Source organism: Melospiza melodia, chromosome 16 (genome assembly GCF_035770615.1).
Source record: "Melospiza melodia melodia isolate bMelMel2 chromosome 16, bMelMel2.pri, whole genome shotgun sequence".
In the NCBI taxonomy this organism is placed as follows: Eukaryota; Metazoa; Chordata; class Aves; order Passeriformes; family Passerellidae; genus Melospiza; species Melospiza melodia.
In genome coordinates, this window is record NC_086209.1 from 3,070,983 (window position 1) to 3,085,787 (window position 14,805).

The 14,805-nt window shown below is 48.2% G+C and overlaps 1 protein-coding gene across 1 annotated transcript in view; it reads right to left on the bottom strand.

Moving 5' to 3' along the window:
- Positions 1 to 387: 387 nt before the first annotated feature.
- NEXMIF (neurite extension and migration factor) overlaps positions 388 to 14,805 on the bottom strand; it is a 178,504-nt gene continuing 164,086 nt past the window's right edge. The window contains exons 4-5 of the mRNA XM_063170323.1: positions 8,159 to 12,452; positions 388 to 7,430 (exon numbers count right to left, since the gene is read on the bottom strand). Coding sequence (XP_063026393.1) covers positions 7,241 to 7,430; positions 8,159 to 12,452 — 4,484 coding nt within the window. The 3' untranslated portion in view covers positions 388 to 7,240. The remainder of the gene's footprint in view (positions 7,431 to 8,158; positions 12,453 to 14,805) is intronic.

Consider the following 14,805-nt stretch of genomic DNA (forward strand, 5'->3'; position numbering starts at 1 on the left):
CAATACTAACAAATGCAATTGTGGCTTTTAAGACAAGTTTTATTCCTTTTCCACAAGAAACTGAAGGCACACATGCTCCTTCCCAGGAAAAGGCCAGTCTGGAGTGTGCTGGGCCAGTCCCAGGACAGGGACCCACGCAGGGACAGTGGGCTGGGAAAAGGCTCTGCTCCCTTCCAGCCCCACCTCTGCACCCACGGAAGGCAAAGCCTGAGTTTCCATTTCTCAGTTAAAGCAGCCCCACTTCACAGCAGAAGTGACCCAAGCCTTTTCCCCACCTCCCTCCCTGATGTGCTTCCCACTAACGAGCATCAGCCCAATTAGGTGAGGCCTGGAGTGCCCTGGGAGGGGGCAGCCAGACAGATTTGGTTAAAGAAACGATTCCTAATATTCAATAAATGGCAGTTTTAATTTCTTCTTCATACATGATCTTAAAATGAGATTTTAAATTTTTTTATTTATTCCATAAACAATATAACAAAACTCAGCAAGTTAACAATATGACGTTTTCACCATACAGAGTCAGTCACAAATATTTAAAACCTTTGCAACAAGAACAACAAAACCCAAAATATTACAAGAATAATTTACAAGAGGATCTATAAAACAGCAAAGCGCTCACAAATTTTCCAGTTTCCTTTACACAATATCACTACACTCTTTCACAACATTTCTTTTTATTACAAAATTCCCAACAAAAGTTTAATTTTTTTCTTTGTATTTTGGTTTTTAAAACCAGAAACTCTTAAGTATACATCCTTTTATTAACACCCGAAGGTGCAAAAAAAGGGAAACCTCACACATACAAACACTTCACAGCACTTTTCTAAGAAAAATATACACTTACAAAATATTTTACAAATTGGCACACTTAAAAATATACAAGATTTTGTAGGCGTCTTAGAGTGATCCTTAAGAATTATACTTCAATTGACTCTACAGAATATTTATAAAGCTTATTCTAAAAGAAAAAAGGCAAATAATTTCCAAACATGTTAAAATTGCAGTGTAAAATGTGGAACAGAAATGGATATGTTACATTCATAAAAAGGGCCATTTAATAGTTCTTAAATGCTCGAGGGGGGGAATAAAAGTTTTCTTTAGCACCATAAAACAGGAGCAACTTCCTAACGAGGTGCCTCTAGTTCTATGGAAGGGAACTCAAGGAGCAGTACATTCACATCTCTGGAGGCAGCAGTCGAGGCGCCCGGCGGCGCCGGGGCAGCGGAACAGAGCAGCTCCTTGGATTTCTACCCTGCTTCCCACCGGGGGTAAGAGACAAAAGGAGTTTCACTGGTACCTTGCTTTTGTGTGTTTGTGTGTGGTTTAGTCTAGGTTTAAGTCTTCCCTTTGTGCTTTAGAAATGGACGTCTGTCTGTCTGTCTGTCTGTCTAGCTAGCGAAGGGTAGTGAAGAGACCAATTTTATTTCTCGTTTCCTTTTGCACCAAGTGATTAAAGGCTCAGTAAACGTGTCTGGCAACCCAAGCGTCCTGCGAGATGGAGGGAATCCTCCTGCTTCAGATCCCAATTCCCTTAGATGGCTGTTACTCCACTGTCATTAGTGTCACTTGTTTACCTGAGAAACAGATTTGAAAAGCCTTGCTTCTACCACAGACATTGTACTTGGTTTAGTTTATATATTTTTCTTTTTTTTTTCTTTTTTTTTTCTTCTTTTTTTTTTGCATTATTTCACATGCTGAAGAGATAAAGAGGCACATTCTCCAATAGATGTCAGTGGTCTGAACCATGCAACCTCCTCTGGCCACCCTGGGAGCTGCACAGGCAAAGTCCAACACACTGAGCTGAGAAAGTAAAGGCCTGATCCTGCACCAACCCAAGCCCACACTCCTGATCCTCTTCCCACTTACACTGACTTCAGGGGAGTTTCTCTTGGGACTTGACATCACTGGCTGGGAAAGCACTTGGGAGTGAGCTCTCACCTAAGTGCTCTGCTAGATTGGGAGCTTAGAGAAAGAACATGGTCCAGCAGCTCAAGGATGACAATGCTTAAAACATCTTTATTTTGGTTCCTGGCTTGTTTGGCCCATAATGCTGAAAAAATTAACAGCGATCCTGATTTTTTAAAAGAGCAAACGGTGCAGCAATGGTTTCTCCAAGCAATCACCAGCCAGCCTTGGCTTCTCCTCTCCAAGCCAACCCAGCCTCAGCAGGACAGCACAGCATGGCAAGGACAGTCCTGTGGCTGCCCCTGCCCTCCTCTTCCTCCTCCTCCCAAAATGCCTGGCTACCTCTGGTTCACAAGTCATTATTCTCAAGATGTTCTTTAAAAACATCCATCCTCCTATGCTCAAAAAAAAAAAAAAAAAAAAAAAAAAAGCAAGATGTAAACCTGGTAAATGTATTTTGTAATAAAAACCCAAAAGGTTTTTATTGGATCCCCATCACTGATATTTTTCTATTTACAAAACCTCTAAATGCAATTGATGGCCATGGGCTGGGTTGGCTCCTGCTGCAGGATTCCTTTCTGCAGGACATCTCTCCTATTCCTGTGCCATGGGAGACCCATGCTCCTATGGCAGAGTGGTAAATACCACCTTTGCCCTGTGGAATTCTCCTATCAGATGGATTTTACAACCTTTGGAAGTGCCCAGTCCCTGCTTTGTAACACCAGTGCCAATTCTAAGTCACCCAGATCACGGTGACACCACGGCTCAGCAGCACTGCTGGCACCACCCTCCCATCCTGCACTGGAGTTGGAGTGAAAAGAGATGAAGCAGAAAAGACATTTTAAGGGATGCTGCAGAATAAATATCTTTTGTGTGGCTTGGCTTCATCACTCCCAAGAGCCAACAAGGTCCTGGAGCCCAATGAGGAGATGCAAGAGGAGGATGGAAGCTGCAGTGGGACTGGGCAAGAGGATGGGCCAAGGTGGGAGCCAGCACAAGCAGGGCAGGGAGCCCTGGGGTGTGGGGTGGCAGCTGTGAGCAGTGCCATGAAAAACAAAAATGCTATTGGAGAACAAGAGCTTGTACAGTGAGGGATGAGGCAAAGGTGGGAAGTGAAACCCTTGAGGTAGTGATAGGCAGGTGGAGATGAATCCTAGGAAAGTAAAGTGCTGGCTCCTCAAGGAGTGGATCAGGAGGATCCCCTGGGAAAGTGCCCTTGGGGAGAGGGAGCACAAAAGAGCTGGCAGATCTTTCAGGATGCTCTTCACAGAAAGCAAGAGCTCTCAATCCCCAGGTGTGAGAAATCAGGCAAGGAAGGCAAGAGACTGGCCTGGCTGGGTTGAGACCTGCTGGTCAGGCTGAAGGGCAGGAGGAGATGCACAGGCAGCAGGAGCAGGGACAGATATCCTGGGAAGAGAACTGGGATACTGTCAGGCTGTTCAGGGACAGGGTGAGGAAGGCAAGGTGCAGATGGAGCTGCATGTGGCAAGAGACATAGAGAATAACAAGGGCCTCTACAGGTGTGTCAGCATGAAAAGGAAGGGTCAAAGCAGGTGTGACACAACTGGCAGACTGGCAACAATGGATGACAAGGTTGAGGAAACCTCTCTTTCCATCTCCCATGAGTGGTGGAATCACAGGACAGGGATTGGAGGAGCAAAGACCCTCCCACTATAAGAAAAAATCAAGTTTGTGACCATCTGAGGAACCTGAATATACCTAAGGCTATGGAACCTGATGAGATGCATCCCAGAGCCCAGGGGGAATTGGCTGATGGAGTTGCCAAGTCACTCTCCACAGTATCTGAAAAGTCCTGGCAGTCAGGTGATGCCTTGGATGACTGGGAAAATGAAACCATTGAACCACTGCCCTGCCAGCCTCCCCTCTGTGCCTGGGAAGACCAGGACCAGACCCTCCTGGAAACTCTGCTGGGGCTCATGGGGGACAGGGAGGTGACTCAGGACAGCCAGCACAGCTTCACCAAGGGCAATCCTGCCTGGCCAGCCCAGTGGCCTTCTAGGATGGAGTGACTGCATCCACGGACAAGAGAAGGGCTCCAGGTGTCATTTGTCTGGACTTCTGTAAAGCCTTTCACACAGTCCCCACAACACCTTTCTAAACTGAAGAGAGATGGATTTGAAGGATTGAGTGTTCAGCAGATGAAGTGGTTGGACAGCCACATCCTGAGGGCAGTGGTCAACAGCTCACTGTCCAGGAGGACACCAGAGCTGAGTGCTGAGCCTCAAGGGTCTGTCCTGGGACCAGCAACGTGGAGTAGCTTCACCAATGATGCTGACATTGGGATTGAGCCCCCTCAGCAGGTTTGCAGATGACACCAAACAGAGTGGTAAGGTTAACACACCTGAGGGACAGAGTGACATCCACAGGGACAGGGACATGCTCGAGAAGTGGGCCCAGGGGAACCTCAGAAGGCTCAACAAGGCCAAATGTGATGTGCTGCACCTGGGATGGGGCAGTCCCTGGGATCCACAGGCTGGAAATGAAGGGGTTTAGAGCAGCCCTGCCGACAAGGACTTGAGTAAGAAATGTTTTATGAGGGTGGTGAAACGCTGGCTCAGGTTGCCCAGAGAGGTGGTGGCTGTCCCCTCCCTGGAAACATTCAAGGTCAGGTCAGACACGGCTCTGACCAACCTGGTATAGTAGATGTCCCTGCTTTTTGCAGGGGAGTTGGACTAGATGGCCTTCAAAGATCCCTTCCCACCCAAATACTCCATAAGGATGAAAAGGGAGGAGGGCAAATGGTCAGCTCAAGGCAATTTCTAAATGTTGGGGTCAAGCAGCAGAGTGATGACCTTTTCAGCCACAGGGAAGGGCCAGTGCCACACCATGAGGGACCCAGGCTCTTTAACAGCTCCCCAGCAGAGATTTTTGGAGGACATGGGATGACCACCAAAGCTGTCAGCAACTGGAATGGTAGAAGGACTGAAGGAGAGCAACAAGGCAGCTGGAATTGTGATTAACACCGTTCTGGAACACCCAGCTGGGTATCCATGGATAAAACAGTTGATATGTTTCATGCCTGATCTTCATGCCCTATTGCACATTTCTCAGATGCAGTAAGTATTGCTATCCCATCCAGTCAAGGGGTTTTATTCTGAGTCCCATATTCATAGCATTAACCATAAGGAGCACAGTGCAGGCCAGGTGAAATGTGCTTTCAGCTGATGGTTCTGGGTCAGAAAGAAGGTCTGTGCCACATCCCAGCCCTGGGCCTGACCTGTCTCTGTAAGAGCAGCAGCCAGAACATCCAAAGGAAGGGAGCTGCCAGACCATTCCTGCAGCACATGGAGGGAATGATCAAAAACTGGGATATGCCACCACCACAGCAGTGGTTGGAGCTTGTGGTATGTGATGAGCCTGTGAACAGAAAAGAGAGCTGCTGGGGAAGCAGGGAGAGTGTGGTGGCTGCAGGCCAGCCCAGAGGCCAGGGATGGAGGCCTACCACAGCTCTTGTCTCCAGAGGAAATCCTGAGCATCTTCTGGACCTCCCTCCTGGAGCCAGAGCTGGGGTGGGACGCTGCATGCCATGGGGCACCAGGGACCACTCTCATCCCACTCCAGGCAATGCCAGCATTTATTCCATGAAAAAATGAACTTGCAGGGTGTTTTTTTAATTACTAATTTTTTTTTTTTCAGAGTTTGTCCTCTCATCTGTTAAATAAAACACAATGCAACTACCGAGCTGTTCTCTCTGGGATCGCAGAGCTGAGCTGAGCTGCACCCAAGATCTGCAAGTGCTGAAAACGTGATTCTAACCTAACACTCTGCATCTCCACTCTGATTTTAAGTGATTACTCTGCTTTTTCTGCTAAATTAACTTAAACCAATTCTGCTGCTTCGCCTGGTGTGTGGGTGGAAAAAAACTGACTTGGGAGGAAACCTGAGCCCAGTCCTGCCCTCTGTGTGACACCACATCTACGCCTGTGGCCGTATCAGCAACGAGATCTGTCCACTGCTAGAAAGGCTCCTCTTCCTCACCGCCTGCTACTGCATAAGGTGTCCAAGCCTCACTTCCCTCTGCTCCCAATCGCTCCCAGGGCTCTTGCATATCAAGGGTTTTCATGAGAAATCAGCAGCAAAACGCACAGGCTCTCAGTTGCACAAGGAAGATAGATCTTTGTTGAGTTCCTTATTCTCGTGGAGGGCGAGGGTGTGGTGAGGAGGGTTACAAATAAGGCCTTTTGAGAATACATTTAGCATTCAGTACTTAACGCTGTCTTAATAAAGTCCAGTCATGATCCGGCCCTGATTGGTGAGATCACAAATAGCTCCATTGGTTGTATTTGTTTCATGAACTGAATCAAAGAAAAGGTTCAGAGTTGTGTTTTAAATGAATGACTCTGCTTTTGAAAGCTCAAACTATATTGGCATCGCAAGGTTAGACATGGAGGAAACACCAAAGCCATGATGGGAGAGCGCTTCTGACAGGCTCTGCATCGAAAATGTTTAAGAAACTATCCAAAGGAAAAGTGAATAGCACTCAATGTATGAAATGTATTAGTTCTGTTTTTATACCTATTTCAGAATTTATCCCAGGTTCTTATAAAATATATAAAACTGAGATACAAAGAATTAGCAATGTAACTTTGCATTTCAAATGATCTTCAGCTACAGGTTTTGCTTTAAGAAAACAGACACTTGAAAAGCAGCTGTTCTGTAGTCTCTAGATGCAGACACTTGAGTTCCTGGCAAACTTACCGTCAGTGGTTTTCTGAACTCCTCCACCATTGCAACTCTCTCCTATAATGAAACTCAACATTTCACCATTAAGTTTTTCTGCTCGTGGTTTCAAAGAGAGGACGTTACCATTTCCCAGCATCGGTTTCAAAGTTCCTTTTTTTCTTTTTTTTTCCCCCCTTTTTGTTTCTTTTTTTTTTTTTTCTTCCCTTTATGAGCTTTAAACCACAGGGTGAATCCATGAAATGAGGTAAGTAAATTTGGCACACTTCTAGTCATGTCCATAAAACTTTTGGTAAGTTGTATCAGTGAACAATATCATTTTTCATCGTGAGTTACAGGTGCTTTCAAAGGGGGATGGTTAGTACTTAACAACTGGAATGTTTCTAGTAAAACCAAAAGGCATAGCTGCAGAAAACACTCACAACCCAATGTTGATAGAGAAGTAAAAATATCTACAATACAGTCACTTGTTCATAGTTTGGCACAATTTTTTGTTGTTGTGGGTAATAGTGCATAAACTACTGTACAACAGTATGACTTTTAAAACAGTCTTTCACAGAGAATACCAGATTAGGTTTGCTTCCAGATAATAAAATTCCCACAATTTCAAACTCTTCATTTCAGCACTTACATTTCAACAGACCACAAGGCAGATTTCAAAAATGAACCGATGGGGGGAAAAAAAGAAAAAACAACCGGGGAAAAAAAATCGGTAAGAAAAAAACCAAACATCAACCGTCTTTCTAGAAAAGGGAGTCTCTTCTTCAAATACAGGAAAACCCAAAAATGCTGTTTCTGCTTTAAGAAGAATGGAGTCTGATTCCCTGCGGGAAAAAATCAAACATTTGATGCCATCTTAGTTAGCTCGTCCGGAGTCACCACGACGGAGCGAACGCGCTAAAGGCGGGCGGGTAGAGAAGATGCAGCTTTAGATGATGCAGGTTAGGAGACACAACAGCAGAGGGGGCCAGAAAGCACTCAAAAATTGCCACGTGAAGCTCAATTAGGAACGAGTTCTCATTTGCAAAGTAAAGAGCCTTTAAGTTTTGAGATCTTGGCTTTTGGATGCAGAACCTCTTTTTTTTTTTTTTGTGGTTTATTTTTTACAAAATGTTCCAAAAAAAAAAAAAAGTCTTTCCTTGTCAAAATCATTAAAAAGAGCATGTAATTTTTTTTTCTTTTTTAGTTTTTTTGTTTTTCCCCCAATAAATAAGTAATTAAAAACTGAAGAAGCCAAACAGCAGAAAAGAGTAGCCTTGTTAGTTTTTTTAACCCCAGCCAAGCCAGAAAATTGGTCATTCTTTTAGGTAGCTTGCAAGTCATAAGTATTTTCATGCATTTAAAAATAATAATTAAAAAAAACCAAACAAACAAAAAAAAGAAACCAACCCCAAAACCAAAACCAACCAAAACTGTAAAAGGGGAATGTCTTTTTTTTTTGTTTTTTTTCTCATGCAAACTTTTGCTTTCAGGAAGGAAAAACTGAGGAACAGCGGGCCTAGCAGGTGGGAGGGAGGTTAGGGGCATTCCAGCCAGTTTGGTGCAGCATTACCTCAGTTTCTCAAAAGCAGCTGTCACGGGTGGGTCCTTGTGGGGCTGTTCGCGGTCCGTCCGCTTGATTTTACAGTTCTCATCCCTCAGTGATTTCGAACTGGATTTATGACGGTAGAGTTTTTTATGGGTAGGTCCATTATTGCCTAAAGTGCTCAGGTTACTATAGTTTTTATCAAAAAAGGGAGCGTGAATGTCCGTGGTGAACCCGGTGGAGCAGTTGGGGCGCCCGGGGTCGCAGGTCACAGCTTTGCTGTTTTTGCTTGAGCCCTTGTTGTTCGACTTGTGGTTCTTCGCCGCCCCCGGCGAGCCACCGTTCGCCTTCTTCTTCGACTCTTGGGACGTCCCTGCCAAAATTTTAAGAGTTTTCAGTTTCAGGCTGTTGGACTCCGGTGACCGGAATATGTCTGGAACGCTGTTGTGGCCGACGGGCCCCCACAAGGGCTCAATGGAGGCCATCATAAACCTCTGCACATCGGCCATTCCCGACGCGATGTTGGACAGGATGTTGGAGGGTTCCTCAAACTCCCTCTGGTCATCGTCCAGGAGGCTGGTGGCATTGCCCAGGCTGGCTTCTGACCAGCCCGTGCCCCCCTCTTTTCCCAGTGCCCACTCTCCAGAGAGCCCGTTGTGCTTGCCCAGCTTCACCCCCGCCGGGCCGCAGTGCTGAGTGCCCTCGGCCACGCCCTTGGTGGCCGTGGCCACGGTGCCCAGCTGAGTGACCACCCTGCCACCAACAGCTGGAGCCTTCTCGCCGTTGACTCCTGCTGCATTTTTCCCTTTCCTGGTGGATTTGGGTGCCTGCCTGGAGTTTTTCCCTTGCGGCTTATCGGTTCCTTTGTTGGTTTTGGGTGATTTTTTCCGGGTGGCTTTCTGGGAAGAGCTTTGGTTTGTACCCACATTCTTGCTGGATGAACTTTTCCTCTTCGATTTTGACACTTTGCTATTGGTGCTAATTTGACCAGATGGCTCATTAAATGTTGACAAGCATGGACTCTTTTCGAGAAGGCTGACAGAATCTTCATCGTTGAACATATGGAACTGGAACTGGTGATTATTTAAAGCAAACCCATTATCTGCCTGATCCTCGGTCTGCAGGACCCCACAGTTCCACTTGACCTTCTCGGAACTGTTGAGGGAGGCCTGGGGGCTCTCCTGAAAGCCCTTCAGGGTGCCCAGAGGCTTGGCATCGGAGCCAGCTATCTGTGGGGACAGGTTGGGAGTGTCTGGAGGGGACATCTCCGAAAGCGACGACTGGCGGAACCTATCAGGCGTGAAGTTGGAAATGTCTAAAAGGTCCGTGGACTCCTTCAAAGGGGTGATTTCATCTATGCTCTGCTGGATCACTAGCTTGGGACTGCAGTGGGCCAAGAAATCATCATTAATATCATCCTCGCCGTCCTTTTCACAAGACTTTAAACTTAAAGAACTGTAATTGCTAGAACTAACTGACAATGAACCCACTGAATCAAAACTAATGAGCCTGCCATCATCCGTACTGAGTGTACCTCGTTGGAAATGAAAGCGCCCCTCTCCATTATTGAAATGACATGACTGATAAGAATCATCAGACTGCACTTGTTGGCTATCCGGCATGTAATTTTTTTGGTATAGCAATTTGCCGCTATTCAGATTGACTTGAGTGTATCCAGAGGCGGGGAGGCCGTCCGTGCCCGGCGCGAACTCGCTCGGCATTGCGGCCGCCTCCGGCACGTCCCCGGGGAAGTCCTGGCGCTCGCTGCCCTTGCTGGCCGGCCACATGCTGCCGAAGCCGCCCTGCTCCATCTCCAAGTGGCCGGGCGACTGCTGCAGCTCCGACTCGGAGGGCGGGGAGAGCACGCAGCTCTGCGCCGGCTGCAGGGACGGGAAGGGCTTTTCCGGCGGGACGATGCTGGGGAGCGGGTGCTGCTGCTGCTGCTGCTGCTGCTGCTGCTGCTGCTCGGAGGGGTGCTGGGCGAAGTACGGGATACCCGTGTTGCTCGACAGATCTGAAGCATCTAACAACGTCTGCAGATACCCTCCGGGGATCAGGGGTACATTGGTGGTGATATTAGCAGATGGCAGAGGCTTGTCTGAAGAGGAGGTGGATGGTAGGAAAGGAGAATTTTTAGCAACCTTATCCTCGTGGCACTCTGGGAGATGGGAGCTGTCTGAAGCACAGGGACTGTTTTCGTCCTTCAGACGCGCTGCGGAGTCCTGGTTTTCCAGGGCTGGAGAGTCCTCTGCCGTACTGGTGGCAGCTTTAATCTTCTTGCACTTCAACCTGGCCTCACTTTTGAATTTGATTCTGCGGAGCACTTTCCGCTCCGTCCCCTTGTGCTCCCGCTCCTGCGGTTTGCATTTCACGGCGATGCCCGCGATGTCGTGGACGTGCAATCCGTTGGCACAGCTGGGGGTGGCAATGGCTAATGCCGGCAGCCCTTTCAGGCCCACGTCCTCCTTACTGCTGCAAGGCTGCTTGTGATCAGAGGAGCACGAGCCCAGCTTGTTCACTGATTGCTCGATGGCTTTAATTCTTTGAATCCGGTGCCTGTTTGCTAGCTTGCATTTTCGCTTCCGTGGGTGAGGGAGGAACGAAGCATCTGAGCCGTTAAGATAGAAATTCTGCTTGTGGTAGAGAGACGATCTGAGCAAATCCAGCCGGCTCTGCTGCCTCTCCTGCCAGAAGCCCTTCAGTGGGGCCAGCTTCTTGTATTTACTGAGCAGCTCCTCGTTCAGAGTAACAGTTGTCTCGTTGGCATCCACTTTGCTGAGCTTCACCAGCATATGCTTCTCCCCTTTAAACCTGTTAATGATGATGTACTTGATGATCACGGGGGGCTCCTTGCGAGAGACTTTTCGCCGTTTCTTGGGGCACCACTCGTCGTCGTCCTCCTCCTTGGGCCCGTCGGGGAGCCACTCCTTCTTGTCCAGGATCTTCTCGTTCTCGATGGAGTCCACATCGTACAGGTAGTCGTCGCTGTATCGCACTTTCCTCTTGGCCCGCAGCCCGTAGTTCTGCTGGATGAAGGAGCCGGAGTGGTCCCGGGCCAGGTACCGGCTGCAGTCCTTGATGTCCCGCAGCACGTCGTAGGAGGACTCCGTGCAAGTGCTGTCGTCGCTGAACTCCCCGGAGTCCTCTGTGGAATTCACCGAGTCCAAGAAGTGGCTCCTCTTGGAGCCCACGTACTGCACCATCTCTGTGCTGTTGCAAGATTTATTTAAGGCAGCTTTCTCCTCCTCCTCACCGTCCTCTTCCTCGCCGTCCTCCTCCTCCTCCCCCCAGATGATGCCTTCCTCGGATTTGAATTGAGAAGGGTCGGTGGCACCGCTGGGCCCCCTTTTCAGGGTGCTCCTGCTGTCCCTTTTGGTGCAGTTGCTGAACACGCTGGGGAAGAAGTTGAACTGGGCGTCCTCTTGTAGCGTGGTGGTCTTCTCCCGCACATTGTCCTGGAAAGATTCGTATCTAATCTTTAGGGAGCAGACATCACTTCCCAAGGTGGAATCGTCATCATCGAACATGTAATTGTCCACGTCTTCCTCGGAAAACAGATTTACAGAAAGCTCATTTTTGGAGCAGAGGTCAAGCAGCTCAATTTTACTTTCACTAATGAAAGATTCAAAATAGCCCCATTCCTGGTTGGGATTTGTTAGTAAAGGTTCCTCACCATTGCATTTGTCTAATAGTAATCCCTCGTAATAATTTTTCTGAGTGGGGTCCTCTGAATCACTGTCAGATTTCTCTGCATCTCTTTTGTCCGCTGCCCTCGATTTATGCATAGGGAAGCTTAAAAGCTGGTCTGAAAGCAGTTGATCCCCATATCTCATGGTTTCTCCTGTGCTCATGCAGTGAATCCCTATATCAGAGACCGAACAGGTGTCATAATCCCTATTTATATCCCCCACTTTCAAGCTTATTCCCGGCTCCGCATCGATGCCGTCCTTGGATTCAATGAAGCAGCCCAGGCAGGTCCGGCTCGGCTGCATCAGGCAGTCTCCCGTCAGCGCCGACATCCCCCCGGGCTCCATCATGCTGAACGGAGCCTTCTCGCAGTCGCCCGGCAGCGACCACGAGCTCATGCCCTTGGTCACGCACGACGTCAGGGAGATGGCGTGGGCCGACGAGTCGTCCGAGGCGTGCTCGGGGACATCGGTGAGGCGCAGCGGGGACGGGGGGCTCAGCAGGCACGGCTTCTTGGCCGTGGGGACGCGGTGGCACGCGGGGCCCTCCTTGGGAGCCGCGCTCAGCGCCGGGAACGGCGCCGCTGCCTCGGCCGCGCTGCAGGGCCTCTCATCGGCGTCCAGGGCGTGCGACTCTGCGGGATGGAGCAGAGGGAGAGAAACACACAGAGGTTACCAACTATCCCCTATTCAGCCACAACCAAACTTCCCTTGCAGGCAGAAAAACAGAGAGGGTACAAAGGTTACCACCCTTAAAAGTTTCAGGCTCGCCACCCCGCTCCCCTTCTCCCAGTGACTTTTCCCAAGTGCTCCTTTGGGAAGCCCTTCCCAGCAATCCAGAGTCCAGGGTGTGCGACTCTGCAGGGATGGAGGAGAGGGAGAGAAACACACAGGGGTTACCACCTATCTCCTATTCAGCAACAACCAAACTGCCCTTGGTGGTAGAAAAAGAGAGAGGGTACAAAGGTTACCACCCTCAGGCTCGCCACCCCGCTCCCCTTCTCCCAGTGATTTGTCCCAAGTGCTCCTTTGGGAAGCCCTTCCCAGCAATCCTGGATCCAGTTAACGTGGAGATGTGTGTGGAAGGCAGAGGTAAACAGGCTGCTCCCTGCAGCCAGCTGGAAGAGGTACAAGAGTACGTTTAAATCACGCAACGCATCCGCTCTTCCCTCCTCATATCCATACGGTTACCTGGAAACTGCCTCTCAAACCTCACAATGTTATTAAAAAAACAAAACAAGCCTAATAAAAATGTTCTCATTAACATTGAAAAAATTAACGGGAAAGTGAGATTCTTAAAGAAACAAAGCACCCCCCCTGCAGGGTCTGAGCTTGCACACACACCTGAGCTGCTTTACTGCTCCAGAGTCAGGGAGTGATGGCTGATTTTAAAAACCCAGCGGTCTTTCTGTCACTGTCCACGCCAAGAGAAGGCAGAAGATAACACAGAGTTTAAAGCAATTATTGTTAGAATTATTGTGGGGTTTGCCATTCTTCCCTAATTGCTAAAAATGCCTTTTTAGTCATGTAAGGATTTTTTAACCTAAGGATTTTTTTTTAGTTTTACCTCGCTGCGCTTCTTTTATGGCAGAATAAAGTTATGAATGTACTTTTATCTGACTCGTGGCTCAACGGACGGTATGACCCTTGAAATTTAAATACGATGTCTTTTCATCCATGAACACGCTCTGATATCTCTGTATTAAAAAAAAATATATTCCAATGAGTGCATTCATCCCAGCCAGAGAGCTCTGCCGACTCCGAGCCTGCTGCTTTTGTCATGGCTCAGGTCTCTCCTTTTTGGTGGCTCTGCTGAAGGCACAGGGGTGAGAGCCAAAGCTTTCCAAGGAGGGACAAGTGCTTTAAAACACAACTGGAGCACCAGGATGTGGCATTAAATGGAGCATGCAAAAGGATTTATTTGGCTGCTGTGACCCTCCACAAGTGTTCTTATTCCAAACTGAGAGGAAAGTGAGTGTCCTGCATCCTTGGCAGCCTGGGGAGGGGAGGCTGGTGCTGGTACAGGTACCACCAGCACAGTGGAAAAGCCCCAGGTGGGGAGGATGGAAAGGAGCAGGATGCCATGGAAGGAGTGGGGTGCCTGCCTGTGCCAAGCAGGAAGTCAAAACCCCCCTAATTTCACTCCAACAAGTTTTGTGCTACAGGGGCCTTAGGGATGGAGCCATCAGTGAAGCCTGAACAAAGCACAAACTGCAGCTGGAACCTCAGAGCACTCCCAGGACTTTAAACCTCTTCCCAAAGACTCCCTAACTCCAGAAGTGCAATGCAATGCCTGTCATCATCTTCAACATGTATGACTTGGGAAAGGCCAGACTGGCTTGCTTGAAAATGGTTAAAAAAAGGAAATAAATAAAAAAGCTGATTTTTGAGTCCCTCCCACCAGTCTTCAGATCAGAAATGCAGAGGTGGTATCTTTTTCCTTAAGCACCAAAACAAATTAACCAGTGCAGTTCCACTTCAGAAGTAAAATAAAATAAAAATCAGCTTGGAGCTGACAGGAAGCATGGAGAATTTGAGGATAAAAGAAGAATGTCTGTGAATGCTGTAAGACTCAAAGAAGGGGGAGGCAGAAAGCTGAAATTCAATCTCAAAAGCCACATTCAATAGGCAAAGCTGCTATTATATAAAATAAACCCTCTCTGGGCGTTTCTTTAGGTTTATACTTGTGTGAGTGAACTTAACTCTTGGGAAATACAAATGCCAAAACCTGATTTTCTGGGGCTCCATATCAGCCTAAAATCAGGCCTGTGTTCAAGTGATGCTCCAAGGGAATACAGTTCAGGCAGAAAATGCTGGAGAAGCAAAACCACTTTTCCCAGTTTCCCTCAGCATCCACCCAGCAGCACATGGGCAAGGGGAGGTGGCAGCTCCAGAGCTTTGTGCTGGCTCCTGGCCTTGGATTCAGCAGCAACTCCCACACAGCAGTGTTCAAACTGAAAGCTCAAACTGGCAGAGGCTGGGATGGGA